The sequence below is a fragment of the Aptenodytes patagonicus genome, chromosome 1 (assembly GCF_965638725.1).
Source record: "Aptenodytes patagonicus chromosome 1, bAptPat1.pri.cur, whole genome shotgun sequence".
NCBI classification, from domain to species: domain Eukaryota; kingdom Metazoa; phylum Chordata; class Aves; order Sphenisciformes; family Spheniscidae; genus Aptenodytes; species Aptenodytes patagonicus.
This window is the reverse complement of record NC_134949.1, coordinates 13,479,515-13,506,533: the sequence shown is the minus strand read 5'-3', so window position 1 is coordinate 13,506,533 and position 27,019 is coordinate 13,479,515. Positions and strand designations below refer to the sequence as shown.

General features: G+C 38.4%; 1 protein-coding gene across 1 annotated transcript in view; it reads left to right on the top strand.

Moving 5' to 3' along the window:
* The window catches only part of FBXL13 (F-box and leucine rich repeat protein 13), a 100,243-nt gene that overhangs the window by 66,147 nt on the left and 7,077 nt on the right, over window positions 1-27,019 (top strand). Inside the window, exons 15-20 of the mRNA XM_076328132.1 lie at window positions 131-293; window positions 5,396-5,515; window positions 6,678-6,804; window positions 14,473-14,556; window positions 20,374-20,508; window positions 25,689-25,852. Coding sequence (XP_076184247.1) covers window positions 131-293; window positions 5,396-5,515; window positions 6,678-6,804; window positions 14,473-14,556; window positions 20,374-20,508; window positions 25,689-25,852 — 793 coding nt within the window. The remainder of the gene's footprint in view (window positions 1-130; window positions 294-5,395; window positions 5,516-6,677; window positions 6,805-14,472; window positions 14,557-20,373; window positions 20,509-25,688; window positions 25,853-27,019) is intronic.

The following is a 27,019-nucleotide window of genomic DNA, read 5'->3' as shown; positions in this document are numbered from 1 at the left end:
TAGGATGATGTATTTTTAAAATTCATCCAGATAATTTGAAATAAATCTTTCAACTGATTTCAATGGGTATTTGGATCAGGCCCTTAATGTATGTCAGATGTGTAACTTACATCTTTATATATTTCAACAGGGAATAACCAAATTACTGATTTAAGTTTCAAGTTGATGAGTAAATGCTGCCCATACATCAGGCATATTCATATGGCTGATTGCCAGAAGATTACAGATGCTGGTCTTAAGATGATTTCACCATTGAAGCATATTCTTGTACTGAATGTAGCAGACTGCATAAGGTACCAGATCACATCCAGATTTCTGTAAACCATTGCAAAGGAATTTTAGTAAAGTTAATTAATTATACTTGTAATAAGTCCTGTTAACACATCTTTCAGTTTTAAAAATAAATTCTTAGAATGTTAATATTGGTATCTTAATATTTAAAAAAATATTTTATACAAATAGGTTTTTGTTCCTGTATCATGTTTTCAAAAATCCATTCGTTATTACTCCAGTTCAAGCAAAAAAATTAACTGTAGATGTAATATTATTTAATAGCCATGGCATATTTTAGTGCTGGAATGTGACTACGAAGAAGATGAAAATGATAACCAAAGACAATTCCAGTGCCACAACTCTATTAAAATGTGGATATTGTTTAATTTTGTGAATATTAAAATAATACTTTATAACTACCTAGTACTAAGATATAAACAAAACTGCCAATTTTTTACAATTACCAAGACAACATTGTAATTTATGTTGTAGAGGAAGGATATATTTTATGTGAAGACTGTTTTCCACTTCAGGTGTGTCATGTATCGGTAGAAACAAAGACAAATGAAAGCACTTCCAAAGCTGCAGCCTTGTTCCCTGTTTTGTGGCACGGTGATGGAGTCAAGGGTGGGAGGGAACAGGGAAGGCAAAACCTCCATACATTTAAAATCAACAGATTTTGGTGGAGTTCAAGATCCTTAGGGCATTGAGGAGGGCGCACAGCAAGCTCACTACCGTGGACTTCAGGAGAGCAGACTTTGGCCTCTTCAGGGATCTGCTTGGTAGAGTGCCATGGGACAAAGCCCTGGAGGGAAGAGGGGCCCAAGAAAGCTGGGTAATATTCAAGGATCACCTCCTTCAAGCTCAGGAGCGATGCACCCCAACAAAGAGGAAGTCAGGCAAAAACGCCAGGAGGCCTGCATGGATGAACAAGGAGCTCCTGGACAAACTCAAACACAAAAAGGAAGCCTACAGAGGGTGGAAGCAAGGACGGGTAGCCTGGGAGGAATACAGAGAAATTGTCCGAGCAGCCAGGGATCAGGTTAGGAAAGCTAAAGCCCTGATAGAATTAAATCTGGCCAGGGACATCAAGGGCAACAAGAAAAGATTCTATAGGTACGTCAGGGATAAAAGGAAGACGAGGGAAAATGTGGGCCCTCTCCAGAACAAAATGGGAGACCTGGTTACCCGGAACGTGGAGAAGGCAGAGGTACTCAATGTCTTTTTTGCCTCAGTCTTCACCGGCACGTGCTCAAGCCTCACCGCCCAAGCTGCAGGAGGCAAAGGCGGGGACTGGGAGAATGAAGAGCCACCCACTGTGGGAGAAGATCAGGTTCGAGACCATCTAAGGCACCTGAAGGTGCACAAGTCCATGGGACCCGATGAGATCCATCCGTGGGTCCTGAAGGAACTGGCGGATGAAGCTGCTAAGCCACTATCCATTGTATTTGAGAAGTCGTGGCAGTCCGGTGAAGTTCCCACTGACTGGAAAAGGGGAAACATCACCCCCATTTTTCAAAAGGGAAAAAAGGAAGACCCGGGGAACTACAGGCCAGTCAGTCTCACCTCTGTGCCTGGGAAGATCATGGAACAGATCCTCCTGGAAGCTATGCTAAGGCACCTGGAGGACAGGCAGGTGATTCGAGACAGCCAGCATGGCTTCACCAAGGGCAAGTCCTGCCTGACTAACCTAGTGGCCTTCTATGATGGGGTGACTACATCAGTGGATATGGGAAGGGCTACAGATGTCGTCTATCTGGACCTCTGTAAGGCCTCTGACACGGTCCCCCCCAACATGCTTCTCTCTAAACTGGAGAGGTAAGGATTTGATGGGTGGACTGTGCGGTGGGTGAGGAATTGGTTAGATGGTCGCATCCAGAGGGTAGTGGTCAACGGCTCAATGTCCAGATGGAGATTGGTGATGAGTGGCGTCCCGCAGGGGTCCGTATTGGGACCGGTACTGTTGAATATCTTCATCAATGACACAGACAGTGGGATCGAGGGCACCCTCAGCAAGTTTGCAGATGACACCAAGCTGAGTGGTGCGGTTGACACGCCAGAGGGACGGGATGCCATCCAGAGGGACCTGGACAAGCTGGAGAAGTGGGCCTGTGTGAACCTCATGAGGTTTCACAAGGCCAAGTGCAAGGTCCTGCACCGGGGTCGGGGCAACCCCCGCTATCAATACAGGCTGGGGGATGAAGGGATTGAGAGCAGCCCTGCCGAGAAGGACTTGGGGGTACTGGCAGATGAAAAGCTGGACATGAGCTGGCAATGTGCGCTCGCAGCCCAGAAGGCCAATCCTGGGCTGCATCAAAAGAAGCGTGGCCAGCAGGTCGAGGGAGGTGATTCTGCCCCTCTACTCTGCTCTGGTGAGACCCCACCTGGAGCACTGCGTCCAGCTCTGGAGCCCTCAGCATAAGAAAGACACAGACCTGCTGGAGCGGGTCCAGAAGAGGGCCATGAAAATGATCAGGGGGATGGAACACCTCTCCTATGAAGAAAGGCTGAGAGAGTTGGGGTTGTTCAGCCTGGAGAAGAGAAGGCTCTGGGGAGACCTTCTTGCAGCCTATCAGTACTTAAAGGGGGCTGATAAAAAAGATGGCGGCAGACTTTTTAGCAGGGCCTGTTGCGACAGGACAAGGGGGAATGGCTTTAAACTAAAGGGCGGGTCGATTTAGGCTAGATCTAAGGAAGAAATTTTTTACGCTGAGGATGGTGAAACACTGGCACAAGTTGCCCAGAGAGGTGGTGGATGCCCCGTCCCTGGAAACGTTCAAGGTCAGGTTGGACGGGGCTCTGAGCAACCTGATCTAGTTGAGGATGTCCCTGCTCATTGCAGGGGGTTTGGACTAGATGACCTTTAGAGGTCCCTTCCAACCCAAACTATTCTATGATTCTATAAAATAGTACAAAGAAGCTAGAATTGCTGCTTATCTTAAAATTTCTGACATCATGTGAAGTTTTAGGGATTCTGCTTTAGTGTGTAACTAAAGTACTTCTTGTGCCTGTTGATGCTGTATAAAAATCTGATAACATTGCATGTAGATGTGCTGAGAAGTGCTGGAGTAATACCGTGACATCATGTTGGTAGTTCAGCTGGGCAGATGGGACAGCTGCCTGCATTTTCTGGTTTAATATTTAGACGGCTGGATTTTCCAGTCTGTAAGCCAAATCTTGGGCTGTGAGTGTGTTTGCACACGTGTCTGCTGTCTCTACTGCTAAAGAATTGCTGAATTGCCTTAACAAAATGTTTTAAGCAGTTGTAAAGCTATTGTAAAACTCTGTACTTACTTTATTGCTTTTGCAGACACTTGTAAAAGTTTCAGCATTAACAAAGTTATAGATTGTAACACATCTAAACTTGGTAAAGAGATATCTCAAGAGATATGAAACTACAAAAAGGGGATTGTTAGTATTTATGTTTCTCTTATTTGGACAGCGTATTGCTATAAAAGTTCACATTGTGAGTTAGAAACGTTTAGGGATTTCTCATAGGATCAAGGGAAGTGCCATACTGGTGGTAATCTTAAGAGCAGGTTTTGAAATGCTTAGCCATCTTAGTGCTCTTAATCAGTTTCCTTTTTTCATTGGTGTTTTTTCTTAGTCTAAGAGTCTAAGTTTTTCTAACTTAGTCATATGGAAAATTTTTTGATAAATGAAAGGGACAGAAAGAGCAAATCTAACAATTCAGAATTCTTAAATTACAGGAAGTATTTGACTACATGTGAAAAAGAAGAAAGAAAATTAATTGATCATGATTATTAGAATTAAGAAATAATAGAGACGTGAGTAAAAAAGTAGCTAAAAATGGACACAGGCAATATGGTGGCTCATACCCTTGGCACATTTTTCCAGTTTGTTATCTTCATGTATGATAAAGCAGTGTCTGGCCTGTGTTCATATACAGTTAATCAGCTGACTAGAGAAACTTAGCATGTGTATTCACAGCACAATTATTTAAAAAGTTATAATGTGGGTATTTCAGCCCTCAAGCCCAGTGTGGTTACAGAATATCTTTTTTTTTTTTTTAATTCAGTTGACTGTATCGCCAGGCTCTGCATTCCTTACAGACTTTATGCACGTTAATTATTCTGAAGGTATATTTCTTAATTTATGTATCTTGAATGAAAAACAACCGCACTGTGAAATAACACCAAAACTACCACAGTGGTTGAATTATTGCAAAGTGATTACTTTAACACTTTATGAATTATAGCTTCATCTGTAGCTTGTGGTCACACAATGAGGCTCTGTTCAGGTGATAGTTTTATTAGTAGTGCTATTCTTACCCATATGTTTCTGGGACTTTGAGATTTGCAGTGATTCTTTGTGCTGCAGCAAACTGTACAAGCCAAAATATGATTCTGTGCTACAGGATTCTGGGATTAATGTTTTATTTTTTAGGGAACACAGAAGAAATACTGGGAATCCATTGAAAAGCTAAGTGTACAGTAATGTCAAACATACCAGAGATATGAACTGTATTGAAACACCCAAGCTGTAGTCAGCTCTCCAAACCTCTCAACTTGGCTGAAAGATTTTCTGTCTACTTAATTTTTATAACCTTTGTGTATATTATGTTAGCCGTGTGCGAGATACGCAATTGATTAAGTGAAATACTCCTAGGAAGAACTCAGGTTAACTCTTCATGCATGTGTACAGAACAGCTACTACATACATATACTACCTAGGACTTTTGCTTCTGTGCTGGAAGATAATTTTTCCTTTAAATTATTTCAGTTCCTTAAATTAACAAAGTTATTAATACAAATATTACTGTGATGTTTAAACAGGTTCTGATACTTTCTAGATATGTTTTCCAAGTTCTGTCTTTTGGAGTGCTATCATATCTGAGTGTTGGAACTACTGGAAGTTTTCATAATCTCCAACAGACTTTTTTTCAGAAAATTCTGGTTTTCAGCAGTTCCAAAGAGCAGCATCTTTCTAATCAAGCCAATTAATTATTCTGACTCCTTTTTGGGTTTAAAAGGCTATTTAAAAAATACCATTATTAATTTCTCCTTATCTACAATGTAGGCTGCTGAATGCAAATTGTATATTGACTTGTATGGAGTAGGAAAGATACATATTATAAATATTGCCTACATTTCTCTTTTAGACTCAGTGATGGAGGTGTAAGGCCATTTGTACAAGGTTCTTCAGGAGCTAAGCTAAGAGAGCTGAATTTGACTAATTGTATTCATGTCACTGATGCTTCTGTCACAGAAATAGCACAAAGGTACCATAGTCCAGTACAATATTTTTCTAGTGTGGTTAGACTTGCAGTATATTTCTAATGTTGAAGTTCTTAATATGTTAATAAATGGGTAAAATTATACAGCCAATTGTACATAGAAAATTGTACTAGATAAATGACTAGTCCCTTCTGGCATTGTGAATCTCTTAAAAAATGATCCCTTATATAAAGGGGAATTCATCAATATAAATATGGAAACCTGAGAAGTCTTAATTTTACGGGGAGAAAAGTGCTTAAATGATGGTTGTCAGTGGCAAATCTGCATTAAAAGATCAGTATGTATAAGTCACACTTTGTAAACTCAATAAATACCCATGTCTGCACAAACAAAAAGCACTCTATTGCTAAACTGCTTCAATTCCAGTTCCTCAGAAGGAGTATTGGCAATCAAAAGAAAATTTTTAAATCTCCAGAGAAGATTGGAGTCAGTCTTTCCACTCCTTACTAGATCTCTCAGCAGGCCCCGTTTATGCTTTCGTAACAGTAGTTGTGAATAATTGTAGCATGCTTGCTGGTAAGCTAGGGAATGCCTTCTCTGTTTTAGTGATGGAGTGTTACCCCTAAGGCTCTGAGCATAGATTCACTGCTTGAGGAGTTACATTTCTTAGGTCTTCTGGTTTGGTTATGGGAAGATACAGTTTACAGTGCTTACTTACGCAGTAAAATTCAGTTTTCCATGTATGGTCAGTGAGTGCTGATTTGCAGAACCTGGCAATGTCTTCATTTGCTGTGTACCTTTACTTGCATAGCTATAGTTGGGTCTGGGTACAGCCATGGGGTCCTGAATTCTGTCGTTGCAGTGAGCTTTGAAGTTCCTGTGCAAGATATGAGAGATTTGGAGATGGGGAGAAGTCAAGCATCAAACTAATTTTAACAATATTTTTATGTAACACAGCTTCTTGATTTCCATATTTTGATTTAATTTGATTGCTGTTCATGATTTGAAACATTTGTGATGCGTATGCATTATGAGTGGAATCCTTGGAAGTGCCTATGTAAGCTAAGTATCAAAAAGTCTAGAGTGCTTATTTTCATAGGTCCCCTGAAAAAAACTTAGCAAGGTTATTACAAAAATGTACTTGCTATACTACTTTTCTGTAGCAAAAGTGGAAAGCTGACAGTTCTGTTTTTTAATTTAATTTAGATGTCATGAATTGACCTACCTAAATCTGCGTCACTGTGAAAATGTGACTGATGCTGGAATTGAAGCCTTGGGAAATATGTCATCATTGACATCCATTGATATCTCTGGAACCAGCATCTCAGATATGGTATATATATATGATTAAAGAATGAAGAATGTGTTTACTATTTATCTAGGCTTTCAAAAAAATGCAATAAAAATCCATTCATTTAAAAACCTGCATGGATATGAAGCAGTGGAGTTGCAGTGTCATTAAAAAGTACTTTAGAAATGTGTATAGTACAGTATTAGACCATGTATAGGCAGTAACAAATAAAAGGTAATTCTTAAGTTGGACAATTCTTACATTTGAAAGAGAGAAACAGAAACCATCAGAAAGAGGAAGTTTGGCTGCTGTGAAGCTGATCTGAAAAGAATGTTTATGAAGCAGAATTTTTTGCTCCAGGAAGATTAGACTTGAGGAAAACTGAAAAATTGGTATTTTTAAGTTTGTAAAAATTGTATTTTCCATGAACTAGATTTTATGGTGAAAAATCCTGAATGTTAGCTCTAGCAGAGGCACTGCTCTACACTGTGGTCTAGAAAATAATTGCTAGTGAAAGAATTACTAACAAGGTATCTTCAATGTGTCAAGTTGCTAAGACTCTGGAAAGCAAAACAGCAAGTGTGGGAGCCAGGTTAAACATCGCAGGCTTCCACATCAGATGTTCTTGGCAGGTCCTGCCTTGTGCGCAGGGTTCAGAGCCAGTTCTGCTGTTTCTTTTACTTTTGGGGCAAACTCTTTTCACTGAACACAGAAATCTAGGAGAAACCTCGTGAAGAAAACTTGCCATAGAGACTATTTAGTCAGTCACTATTCAAACAGAATTCTGACCAAGAACTTTATTATTTGGCTCTAACACAGAGATTGTGCAAAAGTAATTAAAATGCGAAAAAGAAATTAAAATGCCTGTATCTTTTATGGAGGCCTGAAAATAAAAAACAAAATTAAGCTAAATAAAGAGGGTTGGGAAATCCAAGAAGACTTCATTTAATGTGGTCATTTAAAATATCATAAAATTATATCTGAATGAAATTTATGCTGCCTTGAATTACAGTCTCACAGTGTTTCAACATAAATGTTTTCTTTTTCCTTGCCTGCCACAGCTAGTCTTTTAAAATGCTGTGTTGCTTCTTAGTCTAGTCTTCACATAGCACAACCCATGACCTTGGCAATAAGCCACACTCTTTTGCTTACACTGCATTTCTAAGGCTTTCAGTTTTCTCTCTCCCACAAGACAGATAAATTAACCTGGAAATTGACCATTTATCATTTTTGTAATTTCTGATCTGATTGCTAGTACTAGCTACAAAACTGTTACGGTTTTTGCTGTTTGCTGTGTTTAAGTATATAACATTCATGCATGTATAATAAATACATTTTCTAATCTTAAAACATTATTTGATAAAAGGAAATCTAGCAGTCTGCTTTGTAACAAGCTACTATTTGTATGTTTTGACTTTATATTATGCATTTTATTAGCAAATCGAGGAAGTTGTATTAAGATCTCTTTCAATTTAGACTGTGTAAGTATCCCTTTAAAAATGTAGCAGAGAGCACAATGTTTTCTGTGCTCAGTAATCAACACCATTATGCTGTGCTGATAAAGAAAAATTGTAAGGCTCATATGCTTTCCTGCAGGCTGTGCAGTAAATCTCTGCTGCTTTTACTGTCTTGCTATTTAGTGTGAAAAATGTAGAATGTGCAACATAGATTTGCACTACACAAGGGAACTTTCCTTTCTGTTTTTTCAAATGACAGCAGAATCATTCTGCACACCAAAGCAGAGCAGAATTTACTGCAATAAGGATGACATATACTTAAGGGAAGGATAGGGGAGAAAAGATACAGTAGAGTCAGATTTTCTTACAGATTTGTGTCTCGTATGACTGACTTAATCAAAATGGAAGTTTTTTTCCACTGTTGCTGCCTTCCTCTTCTGTAGTTACTCTGATGCCCAATAAGTGAATGTTCCTGTTGCGATCTGTCTTTCATTCAGGGAATTTGTTGCATTTGGAAGAAATATATAGACTCTTGGAGTTGTCCCTGACGAGATCTTGTTGATAAAAAAAAGTAAATTACAGTACCCTGTAGATTCACAGTAATTAAAAAATGTAGTGCTAATAAGAATTACATTAAAAGTCTCTCTCATGTTTGGAGAAGTTTATTATCCTTGTCCTGAGTCTACTCCTCAACAGAAAGACTAGAAATTGAATAAAAATAATCATTGCATATATTCAGATTTTGGTATTGTGTAGGAAGTTATGCATTTTACATAGAGAGAAAACGCCTAGGCAAACTTCTAAACACAAGCTAGAATAAGGCAAGTAATTAATCACATGTTTAAGTTGTATGTGTGCTTAAGTGTCTTCCCAAATAAGTCAAAGACCGTTCATTAACAAAAATAAGTATCATCCAATGAAGAGGGTGTCAACTTTATGCATATGAGAAACTGGTGGCATACTTAAGTTACTTTGGGGGCTTTGGGGCTTTGACTATATTGCTCTTACTCTCACAAAATGTATAACATTAAATAAAAAAAACCCACAATTACATTTTAAAAATTTATTCACCCAGTTGTTTTAGTATTCATCCTTTTACATTTCAGAAAATATTTCCTTCTTATTTCCTTCTTTATTCAAAATTGATTTTTTTAAAACAAGTAACACACATTTTTAAGTCTCAATAACTTTTTTTAAAAGTGGGAAGCATATTTGTTCTGTTTTTGTCATTCCTGAAGTACTAGAAATTCATTTCTTAGAGCTATAAACAACTTTAAAGCGACTTAGAAATGAAAAGATTTGCAACATAGTGACAGCATTTCTTTTTAAAAAACAAAACGCAATGACAGAGCAAAGTTGTTGAGTTCTTTGAAAAAGCTACCTTTAAATTCTTTGACAAAACTCCCTTTTTTTTCTAGCTAGCCTCCCATCCCTCATTGTTTTCCCTCCCATTTTGCTCTTCTAAAGTCTCTGGAGTAGGGACCATAGTGTTTTAAATTGTGAGTATAGTGAACATGTTCATGAATGCATAGATAATATCACAAGACATTTTAGATATCACTGTAAAGGTATTTACAATATATGCAACGTGTTTAAGCTTCTGTTACAGAGCTGGAAACATTAGCATTTAGGATCAAAACCTATTTGTCTTTCTTATAAAAGCAGACTCAGTGGAAATGCTTCCATGAGTTAGAGAAGCAGTTTTAGTTATAAGCTTTATTCTCATACTCTCCATATTTTTGTTAAAATGTCTTGAACTTTTTGTGATGTCTATATGATACAGCTTTGGCAGCTTTGCTCCAAGTCTGAGAGTCTGAAAGTGTGCAGCTGCCTAGCTTTCCTCGTTCCGACACAAGCTGCTGATGCATATGGCCGGGACCACCCATATTCTTGGGACATAAAAAAAAAATTAAGTATAGAAGTGTCAGGACATTTGAAGAAAGTGTCTTAAGTCAAGCAGGATTTAGACAGAAAAAGCATAGCAAAGAATAATAAAAGGGATTGTTGAAGAAACTTAGTTGACTCCTGAGTTATATAGAGCATCCAGCAACAAAAACAGTGGTTGCCCTGACATAGACTCAGGGAAGCTTAATAGCAGTGGTGAATTATATGCAGTGTAATAATGAGAGAGAAAAAAATAGCCTAAAACATAAAAAATAGGTAAAATACTTTAAAAATGGGAAGAACTCTGATACACTTCTGAAATCAAAGATAAAAAGGAAATATGAAATATACAGAGAAATATTCTTTGCTTCTGCATTTTCTTCTGCAATGACTACCATGCATGAAATTCTCTCTTGTAATAATCTAAGGCCCCATTTTCTCTTCTGGCTGAAATGCCTCCTCAAGAGTTATCTGTGGCATCAAGTCAGCTCATCAGTCACAGATTTTTTGCATGCTGTGTGTAGTTACTCAAAAGTTGAGGATAATTTGTAATCATTGGGAACTCTGGAGTAGTGGTTATATGGATGTATAAACAGTTAGATCAACTTTCTTTTCTTATGTGTTTGTACTTAATGGTCTTCAGATCCTGGCTGGTCCTGAAGGCCAGGCTGCAATGTAAATATTTACTAATTTTTTAATAATAAGTTTCTAAATAGGGGGAAAAAAAAAAAACCAAAAGTGGCATTTTGGCTTTCCACTGTTATCTAGAGTAATTTCTTTGCACTCTTAGTGGGATTCTGAATCTATGGTGACTTGAATCCATAGCCCAGCTCCGCATTTTGGTCAGTTAGAAAATTAGGCCAATAGGACTGAGGAAGAGCCTCGTAAAGGTTAAGAAAAAAATATTATCAGGTCTAACAGATATAACCAGCAACAGACTGCAAATGAATTAGTTGCATTTGATTTCCAAAGGAAGGATGTAACAAATCACATGCATTCCCAAGGCAGGGAGAAGGAAATGTTAAAATATATTAAAGTGGGCTCCAAATTCATATGTTAGCACTCCAGTTTGCTTGGGAGAATAGAGAAAGAGAGAATTTGACCTAAAGACTTAGAAACTTAATTCTGCATAGAAATAGGAAATACTGACACAGAGAGTCATTACAATCGATGCCAGATGTGCTAACACCTTGAGTCCCAATGCAAATCAGTAGGAATTAAAGGTACGCAGCAATGTTGAAAATTGGGCTCGATATTTTTACAGGACATTTTGTTACAATGAAAGCCCTGTCGTCTGGACTTAGTGTCAAGAAACGTTAGCAACTGTATTTCATAATTTATGATCTGGTCTAATCACAAATGGTGTTAGGTACAGAAATTAAATTTTATGGCTTGGATTATACACAGTCATACAGGGGGATTTCTGCACTGCAATAGAAAAATGTCTCTACAGTTCCTGTAAACAAATCTGACCCATCTTTATATTTGCCCAGGTAATGGAAGCAGTATAGCTACCCTTGCTTAAGAACTTACCCATTTTCCAGAAGTTTTTTGCTATCTGAAACTGAACTTTGTTCTGCCACATATGTATTGTAATTAGCAAAATGATACTGCATGATAGGAGTTACATTCTTCTCTTCTAGTAAGGGTTTGATCCATGAAACTGGTGCCTGACTGTGGCTAATCTGTGCAGAAATCTGAGCATTTTAGAGGATAAGCTGAGTCATTTCATATTAAATGGCTCAGAAATGGAAGGTGGGAGATACCTCTTAAGAGGTGTCTTCCAAGATTGGAGTCACTTTGAGGTCAATTGGTTTGGTTTGGGGTGTGAACAGGAGGTAACATCTGTCTATCTCTGGAACATAAAGATACATTACAGATGCTGGCCTTTAAGGTCACAAAGAGATATGTGAACAGAAACCTCAGAAGAAGTTGAAAATAGCGTAGCACATGGTTATTGTTAGCAAGAGATGGTACATTCATTGCAGTCTGCAGTTGAAACGCAGGGACTTGCAGCTTGTCAATATAAATAATACAGAGTTGTTCTTTGGTATGCCATAGTCTCAGGTGACTTTTGTCTCTAGCAAGTGAAGACCCTCACCAACTGGTACAGTCGATACTCATTTTCTCATCTACAAAAACCATGGTGAAATAATAATAAATAATGTTCTGCAAATGTTTGTAGGCCTCACGTAATAAAGTAAATGAAACAGAACAAAAATGTAAAAATTGCTTGAAAATAACAGCTGTTGGAGAGGAATAAGAAGTTTCTTTTGAAGTTGTTTTCTAAATGGAAATGGTAATATACATGCTATACAGGAGATGCAGGACAAAGTCTTCCCTTTCTCCATGGCAACAGAAGATTGATCCAAGGTACATGGGGTGATTCTTTACGTTAAAGGGGAAATATGTTTGTGGCGACACATAGAGTGGGTGATCCTAGTCTGTGTGCTGCACAGTATTTGTTTTGCTAGCATCTATTTCTAGGAGTTCCAATGATAATGTGATAGCTCTGACCATATCTTTCAAAAATGTCTGGAGGCTTAGTATAGAAGATAAAAGTCTCTAGAAATAGGTCAGTATCCTGGATGGGCATCCCTGATGTTATTTATCAGGGAATACTACTGAATAAATCAGGAAGTCTAATGAAATTAGTGATAATTGGCTCCTTTGTATATATGTTAGATACAAAAATAATAGTTAAAAATTTCATATAGATTAGACTTCCTGCGTAAAGCTTGTTTGAAGAGGTTTATTTTTGGAAATGTAAAAGTTTCATAGTTTTTCTATGTAATAGACAGTTCCTAATGACATTCCTTGTCTTCCATGTCTTCACTCTTTCCCTTCTCAAATCTGGAATTATTAACGAAACACCTCAAAGGAGACCTTGATTTTCACTGAAAAAAAAAAATAGTTGTTCTGTTGTTGTGTGACATTCAATGTCACTCTAGTCACATAAAATTATTATAAATTAACTTTGAAGTCATAGCAGCATTAGTTGTCACGTAGCAAAAAAATCTTTATAATATTCCTTAGTATTCATTACCAAGTATATTAAAGCGGTGCCACTTTTAAATAAAGAAAAATGCAAGAAAAAATCATGTCCAAAAGGTCACACCTATCACTATCAGTCTCTGCTGTAAGGAATTCAAGTTCTGACATAAACCCATTTGGGGTTTAAGTACATAACTTTTTTTGTCTTGAATAGGAGTGCTCTGGTCAACAAAAATTTGAAATCTGTAGATTTTCATGAAGCTGTTGAAAGTAATGGTCACCACATAACTGCATCTGCTGAGAAAAATGCACATTTCTTGTTTTCATAAGTAGCCAGGATTGGAAATCTCTTTCAGTGTTCCATTTTTTGTTTTTATTCTGCCTGTGAGATTTCAGGAATTTGCAAAATTTGAACTCCAGCCGCATTCTTCCAGCATTATCATTACAGTGTCCACATCTGGATTCCAGACATTATTTACACGTGTTTATTTTTTCAAGATGATATTTCCTCTCTGTGCAGTGCTGTTCGCTGTCTAATTGTAGATAATTTATTAACCATATGGAATATAGCGATAACTTTGTTTTTTCAGTAAAGTTTACTTTATTGATATGAAGCACAGAGATATTCTGCTGTGACTATCAAAATACATTTTACAAAATCAACATTTAATTCTCCTTCAGATTAGAGAGTTAGGATCAGAACACGGTCCTGTTTCCTGGTGTACAAGCAGTAAAAATCACAAAGCATCTTTGGATCCTTTTGCATTCCTAAAATAGGAATTTACCAAAGTTTTCACCTCCCTATTGTCTTGAATATGGGGGTTGTTCATGCACCTGTGAGCGTGACTGCACCATTTCAAATGTTGTCTTGTACCATAGCTGTAGCCATAAAGCCCTTACTGGTAAGCAAATCATAAAAGCAGTAGTTTTAAGATATTATTTGGTCATAGCAAATAGTATTTTGTTCTTCCAACAAAAAAATTTGTGAAAAGTTCTTTCAAACCCAAATTTTGGAGGAGATCTGTAAATGTATTTTGCTTTATGAGAGTCCTGGTCCGTGTCCTGTGGAAGTATTTCACACCATGCTACTTTTCTTCAGTTTCTTTCTTTCTGAACAGGTAGGAAAATCTAATTTTTTGCTTTCTCAATTGAATTATTTCTGCAAAGAATTCTTAACCCTTGTACATATTTCAAGCAAAAATAGGAAGATAAACTGTATGAGTTCTGCTGAAAAGAACGTCTTAAAAGGTGCTGTAATTCTTAGAAGCTTTAATATACAGGCATTGGATATTATTGACCATCTTAACATATTAAATGTCATTACATATAATTGCATGTATTGACTTTTAAGATTAATTTTTCTGGATTCTTTTAGGGCTTGAGAGCCCTTGGCTGCCATGGAAAAATAAAGGAACTTTCTATATCAGAATGCAAAAAGATCAGTGATACTGGGATTCAGGTAAAACTTCACCTCTTTTCTTGGTGTTTCCTGGAAGCCTCTCTATTTCTTCAAAATAACCATGTCCAAAACTGACCTTGTTTTACTCTGTATGTCATCATTCATTCTTCATTACACTGTTCTGCACTCTCACTCTTACAAATGATTCTCCCCTTTCATTCCTTTCCATTGTTTTTTTCATTCCTTCCATGAATTTTAATGCGTCTTGAATTCTGCTTGACTCTGAAATTCGCTCTGCAAGAGCCTTAATTTCTACTGAAAATTGCAATCTAAATTGCTGGTACTATTATTTCTTTCTTGCTCTACAAATCCTTCACCAATTTCTATCTAAAACATACTTTTCCCATCGCTGGTGTGGGTTTTCAGGTCTTGCTTTCTGCTTCTTTAGTCAGTCATTTGTTGCATGCCGTTATTTAGATGACTTAGCATGCCTAGCTCAATGGAATAGTTGAATTTCTTTTCATCTGTTACACTTGGTTCCTCATGTGCTGCTGATATATTGCTATACATCATTATCTCTTAGTGACACAAAAATATGTCTCAATATACCTCTAAAGGCATATTTCTTACCAGCATAAATGGTATGATTACTATGATTAAAAATAACAAATTATATTTCAATAAGAAATGCATGTGCATCTTCTCCAGATTGAATAGATGTCTTAGCTGTTTTATGGGAAAAATAGCACAAATTGCAGTGTGTCATTATTTGAATAAAACCTTTAAAAATGTCCTACGAAAACATCAAATGTGTAATTTATTCATATCTAATGATGAAACTAATCTGCTAGATAATAGACTACATGTATTTTAAGCTAGACGTTTGAAATACTGACTTCTTATTCTAAAGATATCATCATGCTCACAGCAAGACATCTATTGAATCTCACTAAACTTCATTTTTTCCATTGTTTTTCTTTTTAAAATTATATAGAGTGGTTTTGAAATTTAACTATTGGGTCTGGGCAATATAAAGCTAGATATTGTTCTTAAAATAAAAAGTTCAGGTTAAAACATGTATTGTTTAGTGTTCTGATCTCACACTTAGCCTATGAACTTAGAAATTTCCCAGGGTCAATAATCTTTGTAAAGTAATCAGACAGGAAATTAATTGATTTGTAGAAAGGCAACCTACAAATTGAAGTTGCCACAAAGGCAGTTATTTACATTGCTGATAAGTTATGAAGTTACACAGGGAGAAAATACTTTCTCTTTTGAATAATCAGCAATTATCGTAGAAATATTAACACTAATGCAGTATTTGAATTTCATTTTACAATGCTTATAAATTTTTTTATATTTCTGATTTATTGACTCTTGCATTTTTTTAATGAATGTGAACAATGAGACTTGCCATCCAAATATTTATTAGACTTACACTACCATCACAGCAGTAACCACATACTAAATTCTGATTGATCTATTAGTACTCATTGTCTTGTTTTGGTAAAACCAGTTATTCGGTGTTACTGTAGTTCTTTTTATGGGTAAAGCATTGCACTGGAAACTGGAAAAGATTCAGAGAGGGTAACGGGGATGATCAGAGGTATGGTGCAATCTCCATAAAAGGAACAGATAAGTAAGCAAGGAGCCTGTGGTCTGGAAAGGGGATGGCTGAGGGAATACAACGGCGATCCGTTCAATCACAAGTGGCATGAAAAGGGTGGATAGGAGTCAACTTTTTGCTGTTTACTTCCATACATAATCTAGTGGGCATGAAATGAACCTAGTTTGAAAATTCAGAATGAAGAAAAGGAGATGACTGTTTCCAAAATGTATAGTTAAACTGTGAAATTCCTCATCACAGGTTGCTTGAAGTTTACCTAAATCCATATGGAGATTTGACAAATTCAGTCTGATTGCATAGATTTACTGCTTTGTGTTTCAGAACAATATAAGAAATAAACACTAGTTGGTAACTTTACAGTAGAACAAAGAACCATCCATCTTGTTAGGAAGGAGAGAGGATTTACATCCAAATAAGAGCACTTTTTTCTGTAACCGAGAATTGTTCCTAACCATATGTAACAGAAATGCTTAAGTCATGTTTTTAAATGATATCAATTTCCTGCCCATAAACAGTTGCAGATCATAAGGCTGTAGGTACAGGCAATGCCATCACATATCACAGTCTTCAGCTTCTACATTTTTTCCATTATAAAGCTCCAACATCCATCGTTTTATAGCCATATATTGTACGAATGAGTCAGTTGTTGCTGTACCACAGGGGATGCATCTGGATTGAATCTTGTTACCCAACATACACATCAGGCCATTAGGATTTGCTTCTTTAGGAATAATTCTGACTCGCCTTTCATGAATGTTCTGTGTGAAGTTCCATGTTTGTAACCAAAACAATGACCAAGTAGGTACATCTTGTGTACCTCACGGAAAGTCGTGTAGCTCCAGTGCTGCTGCTTTCAGAGGAGAATATTCACTTCTGCATTGTGCTATGCTTATGGCTAAGAAGCTATTTATTTCAGTTGTCTCACAACAGAGAGTAAGTTCAAAAAAAGACTGTGAAAAATGAAGTGTTTATGCTTTCCTTGTCTGCCATATGAATTTGAACTTTTTGAGGAAGAAAGCATCAGCAGGGAGTACGTGTAGGAGTTACAGAAGCCATGTTGTCATGGATCTAGGGAGGGCAGGAGAAAAAAGGAGAGGGATGAAGTAACTCGAAACAAAATGGCAAGTCCTTTGAATCGAAGGGTATGAGTTTATGGAAAATTTGTAGAGAGTAACCCCACTGCATGATGCATGAATAGGTTATCCTTTGATTATATAAAGAATATTTAAATTATGTGAAAAGAAAATGCATAGTAAGAGGGCTTAACTAACACTGTTAAGGTAAATTGCTGGAAAGTTATAAAATAAATAATATAACAAAAAATAATATAAACAGAAATAGTGTTAATTTTTTTACATGTTCCCAGGCATTATAACAGTATGTAAATGCTTATGTGATCACATATTTTGTAAATAGGATCTTTGCTCATTCATAACTCAGATGATGCTCACTTAACGAGCGGCAATTTAGTATTTCGTGTTTTCATTGGTGCTTGTTTGTGTCCTCAGGTCTTATTTACACAGAATTAAAATTGTGCAAACAAGTTAGTTAGAAAATTATGTTATTTCCTTCATATGGTATTCGATTCTTTGTAGTGTCTAAATGTTTTGCAAACATTATTTATCTTCACAACCTCTTCTGTTATTTTCTTTGTAGGCATAGAACCAGGGATACAGAGCTGAAGAGAGCAAACAAAGCTCCATTCCCTTTGGTCACAAATATAATTTTAGTGCTATTTGCAAAATAACGTAGGGGTAGACTTAAAGTTAAGAGCAAATTCAGAACCAAACTTTGAAGGATATTTTAAATATGTATGTGGACAAACTATGCCAGTAAAAACAAGATAAACATATCTCACAGGCATTGAAATCTTGGCTTCAGCTTGTGCTACATACCCTAGCTGAGAATGTAGTGATTAAGTCATCACATCTAAGGCCTAATTCTGAAGGGAGTGCAGTTTCTCTTACACATGGATAAAAAACGTTCAGTTACCGGGTTTAGAATGTTTCTGTATTGCAGGTAACAAACAGCCTGTAGAGCTAAGATTGAAATAGGAAATGTACAGAAGCCAATTATTATAAATTCTGAATTGTCCACTCCAACCGGTCCTAACTTAAAACATTCACATTCTAATATTTTTGTAAAATAAAACGAGAACCCAAGGCCCAAGAAGCACTGCCTTGCTACAGCTATAGTGATAGATAGAAAAAAGAAGCTAGAGTGAGCATACAGACAAAAAGTTCTAAAATTCCAGTCTGGAAACAAATTTCAGACTTAATGAGTTTCTTTGCATCTGTTTAGGTAAGACTTATGAAAATCACACAGAATCACACAGAATCACGTCATAACAAAGCTAACTTTTTTTTTTTTTGCAGCTAACATGCAATAGTCTGATTACTACAGATTTTTTGTCAGAATGATAAATACGTAATATTTGTGCATGATAAATATGTGCATTTGTGTGTCTCTGTGTGCATGCACATGTGTTATTTATCCACATGGTCCTTAGTCTGTTTACCTCAGGACTATTTCTTGAAAGTTTTGAAAAGCTTTGAGCAACCAGTGTTTTTTATTCAATCTACTACATAAGTATTTCCTTCTTTCCATTATAGAGGTAGAATTTCCATTCCAGTAAATGACAAATTACACTGGCCTTAGGCCAAGATTAGCAGGCTTGGAAGATCAGCTCAGTGACAAATTTAAGGCATCTCACCGTAGTTTTAGGCTGGACAACACAGAACAGGAGAGATTCTCACTGAAGCTAAAGCTTTGCTTGAGCCACAAAATGTTCTCTGATGCTCACATCATGGCACCATTAGGTGAAGAAATACGATTTTAGGTTGTTTGGTTCTTGAGTTAACAAGTCTGCAGGCTCTTCAAGAGAAGGTTTCCACAGACACAAATTATGGTCTACCCTCTCCTTCTCTTTGTAGACCTAGAAGTGAATATTTTCTGGTTTGAAAAAGATTCAGGCCAAAAGGTAAACAAAGTTTCAGAGTGCAAAGGAGAATAGTGTATTTTATGAATCTATGTGGCCTTTCATAGGAGTTTCATTGCAAACAATAAATGTGCATAGTATACCAAAGTTGTAACTACCCGTGTTTCATAGGAAGCAAAGTTTTATGTGGGATTCTCTGATGCTATTTAAAATATACATTTTAATGTGCATTTTGCCAAAATTTTTCATTCATATGATCACCTATCAGAGGTGCAAGAATCAAACGTAAGATGAAAAATACATGAACACATTGAGTTGGTCAAATTGTCCCTTTGGTCTTTTCAGTTGGCCTTGTAGAAGAGAACATGGAAAAGGTATTCATGTAAAAATTAAAAAAACTCATGTAGAAGCTGGAATGTCTTAATAGTAGTAGTAGTAATAATAATAGTAATAATAATACCTTACACCTATTTATCACTTGCCATCTGCAGGTCACCAAAATGTTTTGTAAACAGCTCTTGCAATTTCATGATGTGTGAAGTTATCTCCACTCCATTTTATAAGCTGGGAAAGGTCACTGAACGGATTGGTCTGTTATTTTCCAAAATGATCTGTTTTACAGGGCGTACGAAAAAGCTAATGCTTGAGTTACAAAGGTGCTGGAACTGAAGTCAGTAGGATCTGCAGGTGCTTATTTGCTCTAAAAATGAGGATAGAAATTGTAGTCAACAGGTATCACAGCAGGAATTACATGGCACTTCAGCCACAGTTAACTGGCCTGAGCTCCACAGAGCAAATCAGAACCCAGAACTCCCGAGTGACAGTCCTGAGATTCTTACCCATTCCTTTCCAAGAAAATAATGTAATTTATACAGATACATTTCTTTGTTCATTTTTGCAAAAAAAGGAGAAAAGTTAATATACACAAAAATGGGCATTTGCAGAGAGCAGAAGAATAAATGTATTTGGGGCTGGTCCTTTAAGCACAAACCTTTAGGTTCTGGGTTGTGCTCAATTTAAAGAACCCAAATTCAACGTATTTTAATATATACAGTGGAACTTATAGGAATGTTAGTCTAATGAACACATAGTGTAATATATAAGCAATGGAAAATAGCCTCTTAATGCATTGCTTCTTTTTCTAGTGACATTCACAGCCAAAGGCTGAATGACTTCACTACCGATAAAGGGTACCTAGAAAACTGAAGTGCCTGAAGTGGATCAAAGGATTAATGTAAATGTATTGTAAACTGAGAAAAAATAGAGTAGGCATGTCACCTAAGAATGATTGGTTTGTTTGTCACTCTTTCAGGAGTTCTGCAAGGGCACAAAATACCTGGAATACTGCCATGTCTCTTACTGCCCTCAGCTGACGGATGAAGCTGTGAAAGCAATGGCATTTCACTGCCACACACTAACATCTGTCAACATAGCAGGTTGCCCAAAGGTATGTATATGAAATGGGGCAATAGTTCTGGGATTGCTATTGCAAAGAAGTACTTAGTATTTCATTTAGAAATTTCACGTGCTGGAATCTGTGTCTTGTCACAATTCTACAACGTACTCAACTAATTTAGAAATCAGAGCTTAAGTTCAGCTGACTTTCCATGAGTTTTAAGTTCTGAGACATGGCTCTTGAGAGTGTTTGGCGTTCTTCTAATGGTTGCCGTTACAATGTAAAGGTGTCTGTGCTGGATCAGGTAAAAGTTTGTCTCTCCAGGGGGTTGTTTTCTTCAACAAGAAAAGATTCTATAGGTACGTCGGGGATAAAAGGAAGACGAGGGAAAATGTGGGCCCTCTCCGGAACGGAACGGGATACCTGGTTACCTGGGATACGGAGAAGGCAGAGGTACTCAGCGTCTTTTTTGCCTCGGTCTTCACCGGCAAGTGCTCGAGCCTCACCATCCAAGCCGCAGGAGGCAAAGGCGGGGACTGGGAGAATGAAGAGCCACCCACTGTGGGAGAAGATCAGGTTCGAGACCATTTAAGGCACCTGAAGGTGCACAAGTCCATGGGACCCGATGAGATCCATCCGTGGGTCCTGAAGGAACTGGCGGATGAAGCTGCTAAGCCACTATCCATTGTATTTGAGAAGTTGTGGCAGTCCGGTGAAGTTCCCACTGACTGGAAAAGGGGAAACATCACCCCCATTTTTCAAAAGGGAAAAAAGGAAGACCCGGGGAACTACAGGCCAGTCAGTCTCACCACTGTGCCTGGGAAGATCATGGAACAGATCCTCCTGGAAGCTATGCTAAGGCACCTGGAGGACAGGCAGGTGATTCGAGACAGCCAGCATGGCTTCACCAAGGGCAAGTCCTGCCTGACTAACCTAGTGGCCTTCTATGATGGGGTGACTACATCAGTGGACATGGGAAGGGCTACAGATGTCGTCTATCTGGACCTCTGTAAGGCCTCTGACACGGTCCCCCCCAACATGCTTCTCTCTAAACTGGAGAGGTAAGGATTTGATGGGTGGACTGTGCGGTGGGTGAGGAATTGGTTAGATGGTCGCATCCAGAGGGTAGTGGTCAACGGCTCAATGTCCAGATGGAGATTGGTGATGAGTGGCGTCCCGCAGGGGTCCGTATTGGGACCGGTACTGTTGAATATCTTCATCAATGACACAGACAGTGGGATCGAGGGCACCCTCAGCAAGTTTGCAGATGACACCAAGCTGAGTGGTGCGGTTGACACGCCAGAGGGACGGGATGCCATCCAGAGGGACCTGGAGAAGCTTGAGAAAGTGGGCCTGTGTGAACCTCATGAGGTTTCACAAGGCCAAGTGCAAGGTCCTGCACCGGGGTCGGGGCAACCCCCGCTATCAATACAGGCTGGGGGATGAAGGGATTGAGAGCAGCCCTGCCGAGAAGGACTTGGGGGTACTGGCAGATGAAAAGCTGGACATGAGCTGGCAATGTGCGCTCGCAGCCCAGAAGGCCAATCCTGGGCTGCATCAAAAGAAGCGTGGCCAGCAGGTCGAGGGAGGTGATTCTGCCCCTCTACTCTGCTCTGGTGAGACCCCACCTGGAGCACTGCGTCCAGCTCTGGAGCCCTCAGCATAAGAAAGACACAGACCTGCTGGAGCGGGTCCAGAAGAGGGCCATGAAAATGATCAGGGGGATGGAACACCTCTCCTATGAAGAAAGGCTGAGAGAGTTGGGGTTGTTCAGCCTGGAGAAGAGAAGGCTCCGGGGAGACCTTCTTGCAGCCTATCAGTACTTAAAGGGGGCTGATAAAAAAGATGGCGGCAGACTTTTTAGCAGGGCCTGTTGCGACAGGACAAGGGGGAATGGCTTTAAACTAAAGGGGGGGTCGATTTAGATTAGATCTAAGGAAGAAATTTTTTACGCTGAGGGTGGTGAAACACTGGCACAGGTTGCCCAGAGAGGTGGTGGATGCCCCATCCCTGGAAACGTTCAAGGTCAGGTTGGACGGGGCTCTGAGCAACCTGATCTAGTTGAAGATGTCCCTGCCCATGGCAGGGGGGTTGGACTAGATGACCTTTAAAGGTCCCTTCCAACCCAAACTATTCTATGATTCTATGATTCTATTCTATGATTCTATGATGTCTAGGGAAGGGTGAAGAGAGAAGGCCTATTAGTGATATTTCCTGCAAATACTCTCCCAGGTTCTGGTGTTTTGGGTGCTTCCAAAGGGTAGCGTCTTTCTTTTAATAACTCTTGGTATTTTCATACATGGCAAAAGTTGTTGTAGTGTTGCTTCCATCACTATCAACTGGGAATATACTAAGTTTATTACTACTTTTGGAAAAGTTCATCTTGAACTACCCTTTAAAATTTCTTTGTACTCATTGGACCAGTTTCCCCCTTTTTTCCTACTGAAGTGCCCATGTCCCATTTCCTTCCACAATAAGTCTGCAGCCATCGCTTTTCCCTCCCTTCCTCCTCTCCAACACCCATCTCCATAACCCTTGACTATCCTTTCAGCCCTCCACACAGTCCTCATGTCCTCTTACTCACTGCAGTGGCTGAACACCTTAGCCTCCTGGCCAACTAGTTTAAGCTGACCCAGCTGACTAGTTAGCCAGCCCCAAATTATGTGTATTCTGATAGGTTCGTTAGCCTTCCAAAAGTTCATAAGTTTCTCAGCCTCTAGGCCAAAACCCACAGGCTGTCTCTCAGATCTGGCAGGCCAAGGAAGTTGCTCTGTGTCTTACAATAGCCCTTGGTTTATATGTTACAGATACCTACTGTACAGCATTAATTATTACATACATGGGTCTCAATCTCCTGTATCCTTTGCTTTTAGACAGATATTAAGCTATTTTTCCATAATAACAGTGATAACAGAAGTTGTGCATGGAGATCTTCCCAAAGTAGTTAGGTAGGTAGGTAGTTTTGCAAGCAGTCTTCTCTGCCATGCTTTCCACAACACCTTATAGACTAACACAGAAAAAAGAAACACCCCCCAAAAACTGTAAAATGGCAGGCTGGAAATTGGGAGCTTCTGATTATCAGAGCAATGAATTGTAAAACAGCATCCTGGGAAGGGAGACAGGTGCAAAGTATTAAGTTAGGATGGCTCTTGATAAGGGAATGAACTGGGTCATATTTTGTAGTTCCTTCAAATGGGAACAAGAAGTAGAGTCAGTGACCTAGTAATCCCCTTCCAACGCTTTGTTCCTAGATGGTATCTTTTCTTTAAACAGTTATAAAGCCAATCTGTTAACTGCTAATACCCTACTATTTTCAGAAGAGAACATCAAGACTCTTTCAAATAAACTTACAGATAAGTTTACAAGTCTTTTTTTGACTTGAATCCAGCTTGCAACTCCATAAAATGAGATGGGTACACCTGTGGATGTTAAAACTAATGGGTCTTTCAAATCCTTTGGCAATCTCTAGTGTAATTTGAGGGGATCCAGCTGCTAAGTAAGGAAATATTTTCCACTCGGTGACTGTTTAAAAATGGTCAGGAGATTAAAGTAAGAATGAACCTGTTCCAAAGGATATATGTTAATATGTCTGACAGTCATGTCCTGCAACATCAGCTATATTATATAAAAAAAAAAAATTTAAAAAAAAATCGTAGCAAGAGAACATGGAAAAAATCAATATACAAATACATGTCCATTAAGAATGTTTTGGCATGTGCTATGCAGGTTACTCTAAAATTAGAAGAGGTTATCACTTTAATCATATCTACTGGGGCAAATTAATTGTCTTTGAACAAACCCCACTGGCTTAATGAAAGTGCAGTGAGCCTCCCTGTCACATTTCTGTATACCTAGGACAGGTACAAGTCATTTTGCAAATGTTGATACTAAAATATTCAGCAGTGCAGTTCTGAGTCTTACTCAAGGAATGAGCCTGATTCAAGAGTAATTCTTATTTCATAGGAAAAAAATGAAGTTGCTGTGGGAAACATATCCTACACATGAAAAAATATAGCAAGAACTGAAAATAAATCTCTGGTTAAATGAATGAATCAGCTATTTAAATAGCAAAGTTCTGAAGACACAGTTCGATGGACAATGAATTCTGTAATTCAGTCCTCTAAAGCGAATAGGATTGTGTGTGATGAACTTAGATTTCTCTTAAATGCATCTGATACCGATTGCTGAGTTCAGTCAGCAACTTCGGTTTATTTCAATAGGCATATTAATCTATTTATTAATATTTTAATTACTTATTAATCTATTGCAGATCTAATATTAAGCATATAGCTAAATCTGGAATAAGCAAAGCACAGAATTACCTCTATATTCCAGGAGGGCTGTATCATGAGATAGTGTGCTAATTTTCTGTTCCACAACCCAAGGTCCCAGCTTCGTCTTGCCTACTTGTTCCTTTTAGATTCTGATGAGATTGGCTGTTTAATGCAAGTGAAACCCTTGTCTCTCTTTCCACCATCCCACTCCACTGATTTTAATCAAGTGTCTTTTAAAGGTCTTTAGCATGTCCCCTCTTGATTTTTGGTCCTGACTGAACAAGGTAATTAAAGTATGTACGTAATTTATTCTTGACTGTTTCCACTGAGGTCAGTGGAGCAATTAAGTAGCTTGCATGACTGCTTAGGTACCTTAAAGACTCTGTCTCATGTGTTTCTCAAATGTGACTTCCAGCATTGATGGCAATGAATATCAGTTTAGAAAAATGGAATTGTGAGGTGGAACTAAGCAGCTCTACTTCAGAGCTAAAGAAAAATAACTATACATTAAAAAAGTCTTGGTGTGAGACACTCATTTGTAATAGAGAACTGAGATACAAAACTGATATAACTAAACTATAAGTGCAGCCTAATAGTTTAGCGAGAACAATGCAATAGCAGGTCAGGCTAAAGGCTTATATGTGCTACATGCACAATCATGAGGCTGGGAAAGTTAAACCATTCTGATTAGGTGAAAAAAATCCCACAATACTTTAGACTGTACTGGAATCACAGTTAACTAATACCTAATATGCTCCTGATATTTAAGTGGCCGTTCCTGTAGAGCCTCTTGCAGCGATTCAGAATTCTGCTGTGCCAGAAATTTTACTTCCATGAAGTATTTTAAAACATAGTTTTCCCACAAATCAGACACTAAAATTGTGCTCTGTGGTTTTTTTTTTTTCCAACTATTCAATAATCTTCTAACTTCTGTGTGTCTTATTGCTTCATTTACAGATGACTGATACCTGTATCCAATACTTGGCTGCAGCCTGCCATTACCTCCACTTCTTGGATGTCTCGGGTTGCATTCATCTTACTGACAAAGCACTGAAATATCTTTGGAAGGGTTGTAGGCAACTCCAGATTCTCAAGATGCTGTACTGCAGAAATATTACCAAGTAAGAGGATATTTTCTAATCTTAATTCAGAGGTGGTTGTAAACCCAAAAACATGAGTTTTTTTCTTCGTTGGCATCGTGTTGCCATGCTAGGTATCTGGCTTGAGCCATCTTGCTCCTTTATCTAGGGGGTGTCCACACTGCTTCCTTAGGATTCCTGTGGCTTGGTGCGGGTATCTACACATTCCAGTGTCAGCCAGCAATGAAGGGAAATAGAGACACCATCTATCTTTATGGCAGACAATGTCCTGTTAGGGAAATTTCTGCAGACACAGGATATCACCTCAAGGGCATGTGGGCACATGAGGGTGAAAAACAAACTGCGCCTAATGCTCTCAGCCATTGCACTATGTACTTGAGCTCACTCCGAGGCTTTGTGGGAGCCTGTTTCCCAATGACCGCATGTCAGTATATAGCAGAAGCAGATCTGAGCATTGATGTCGGCCTGTGCTCAAGATGCAGCATGGTTACAGCGAATGAGTCAAGGTATCATAAGCATAGTTTCATGAAATACAAGTGAAACATACTTGTTATGTATCTACAACTGGAAAAAACAGGTCATCTACCACAATGTAATCCAACTTCTCTACTGGTGTAAATGGACACAGTCTCTTGATTCCCCATGGCATTTACAAGCCAGTCAGTTCTGGTCAGGTTTAGAGCTGAGTTTTCAGCTCTGTGTCTCTGAGATGCAGATCCCGTGTCCATCACCCTTCCATGGGGGTTAAGAGCATCACAGACCAGGCGCCGTACACCTAGAACTGCACAGTGGCCAGACACGCCAAAGGGACTGAAACTGTTTGGAAAAGAACTAAAGTTTAAGTATGGTTGATATATCTGAGAATATAACTTAATCGAGCTTTATGACTTCAGTAAGAGTAAGAAATACATAATACTATATTATATAGAGAGTATCCGTACTAGGAGAGCTCTAACCCCACTCTAACAGGACCACTGCAGATAGCACACTCCATGCTAAATCATTCCAGGGTTTAATAGTCACTTTAGAGACCACAAGACCAATGCGGATGCTTAGTAACTTAAAAGATGTTTCCAGTGTGCTTCATGCTTTCCAAACCCTCCTTGGTTTATTTCCCTCTAACTGTCTTGCCACAAACAATTCTGCTGTCATTACTTTTATTTTCTTTACTTCTCTCTGACTTAGTTT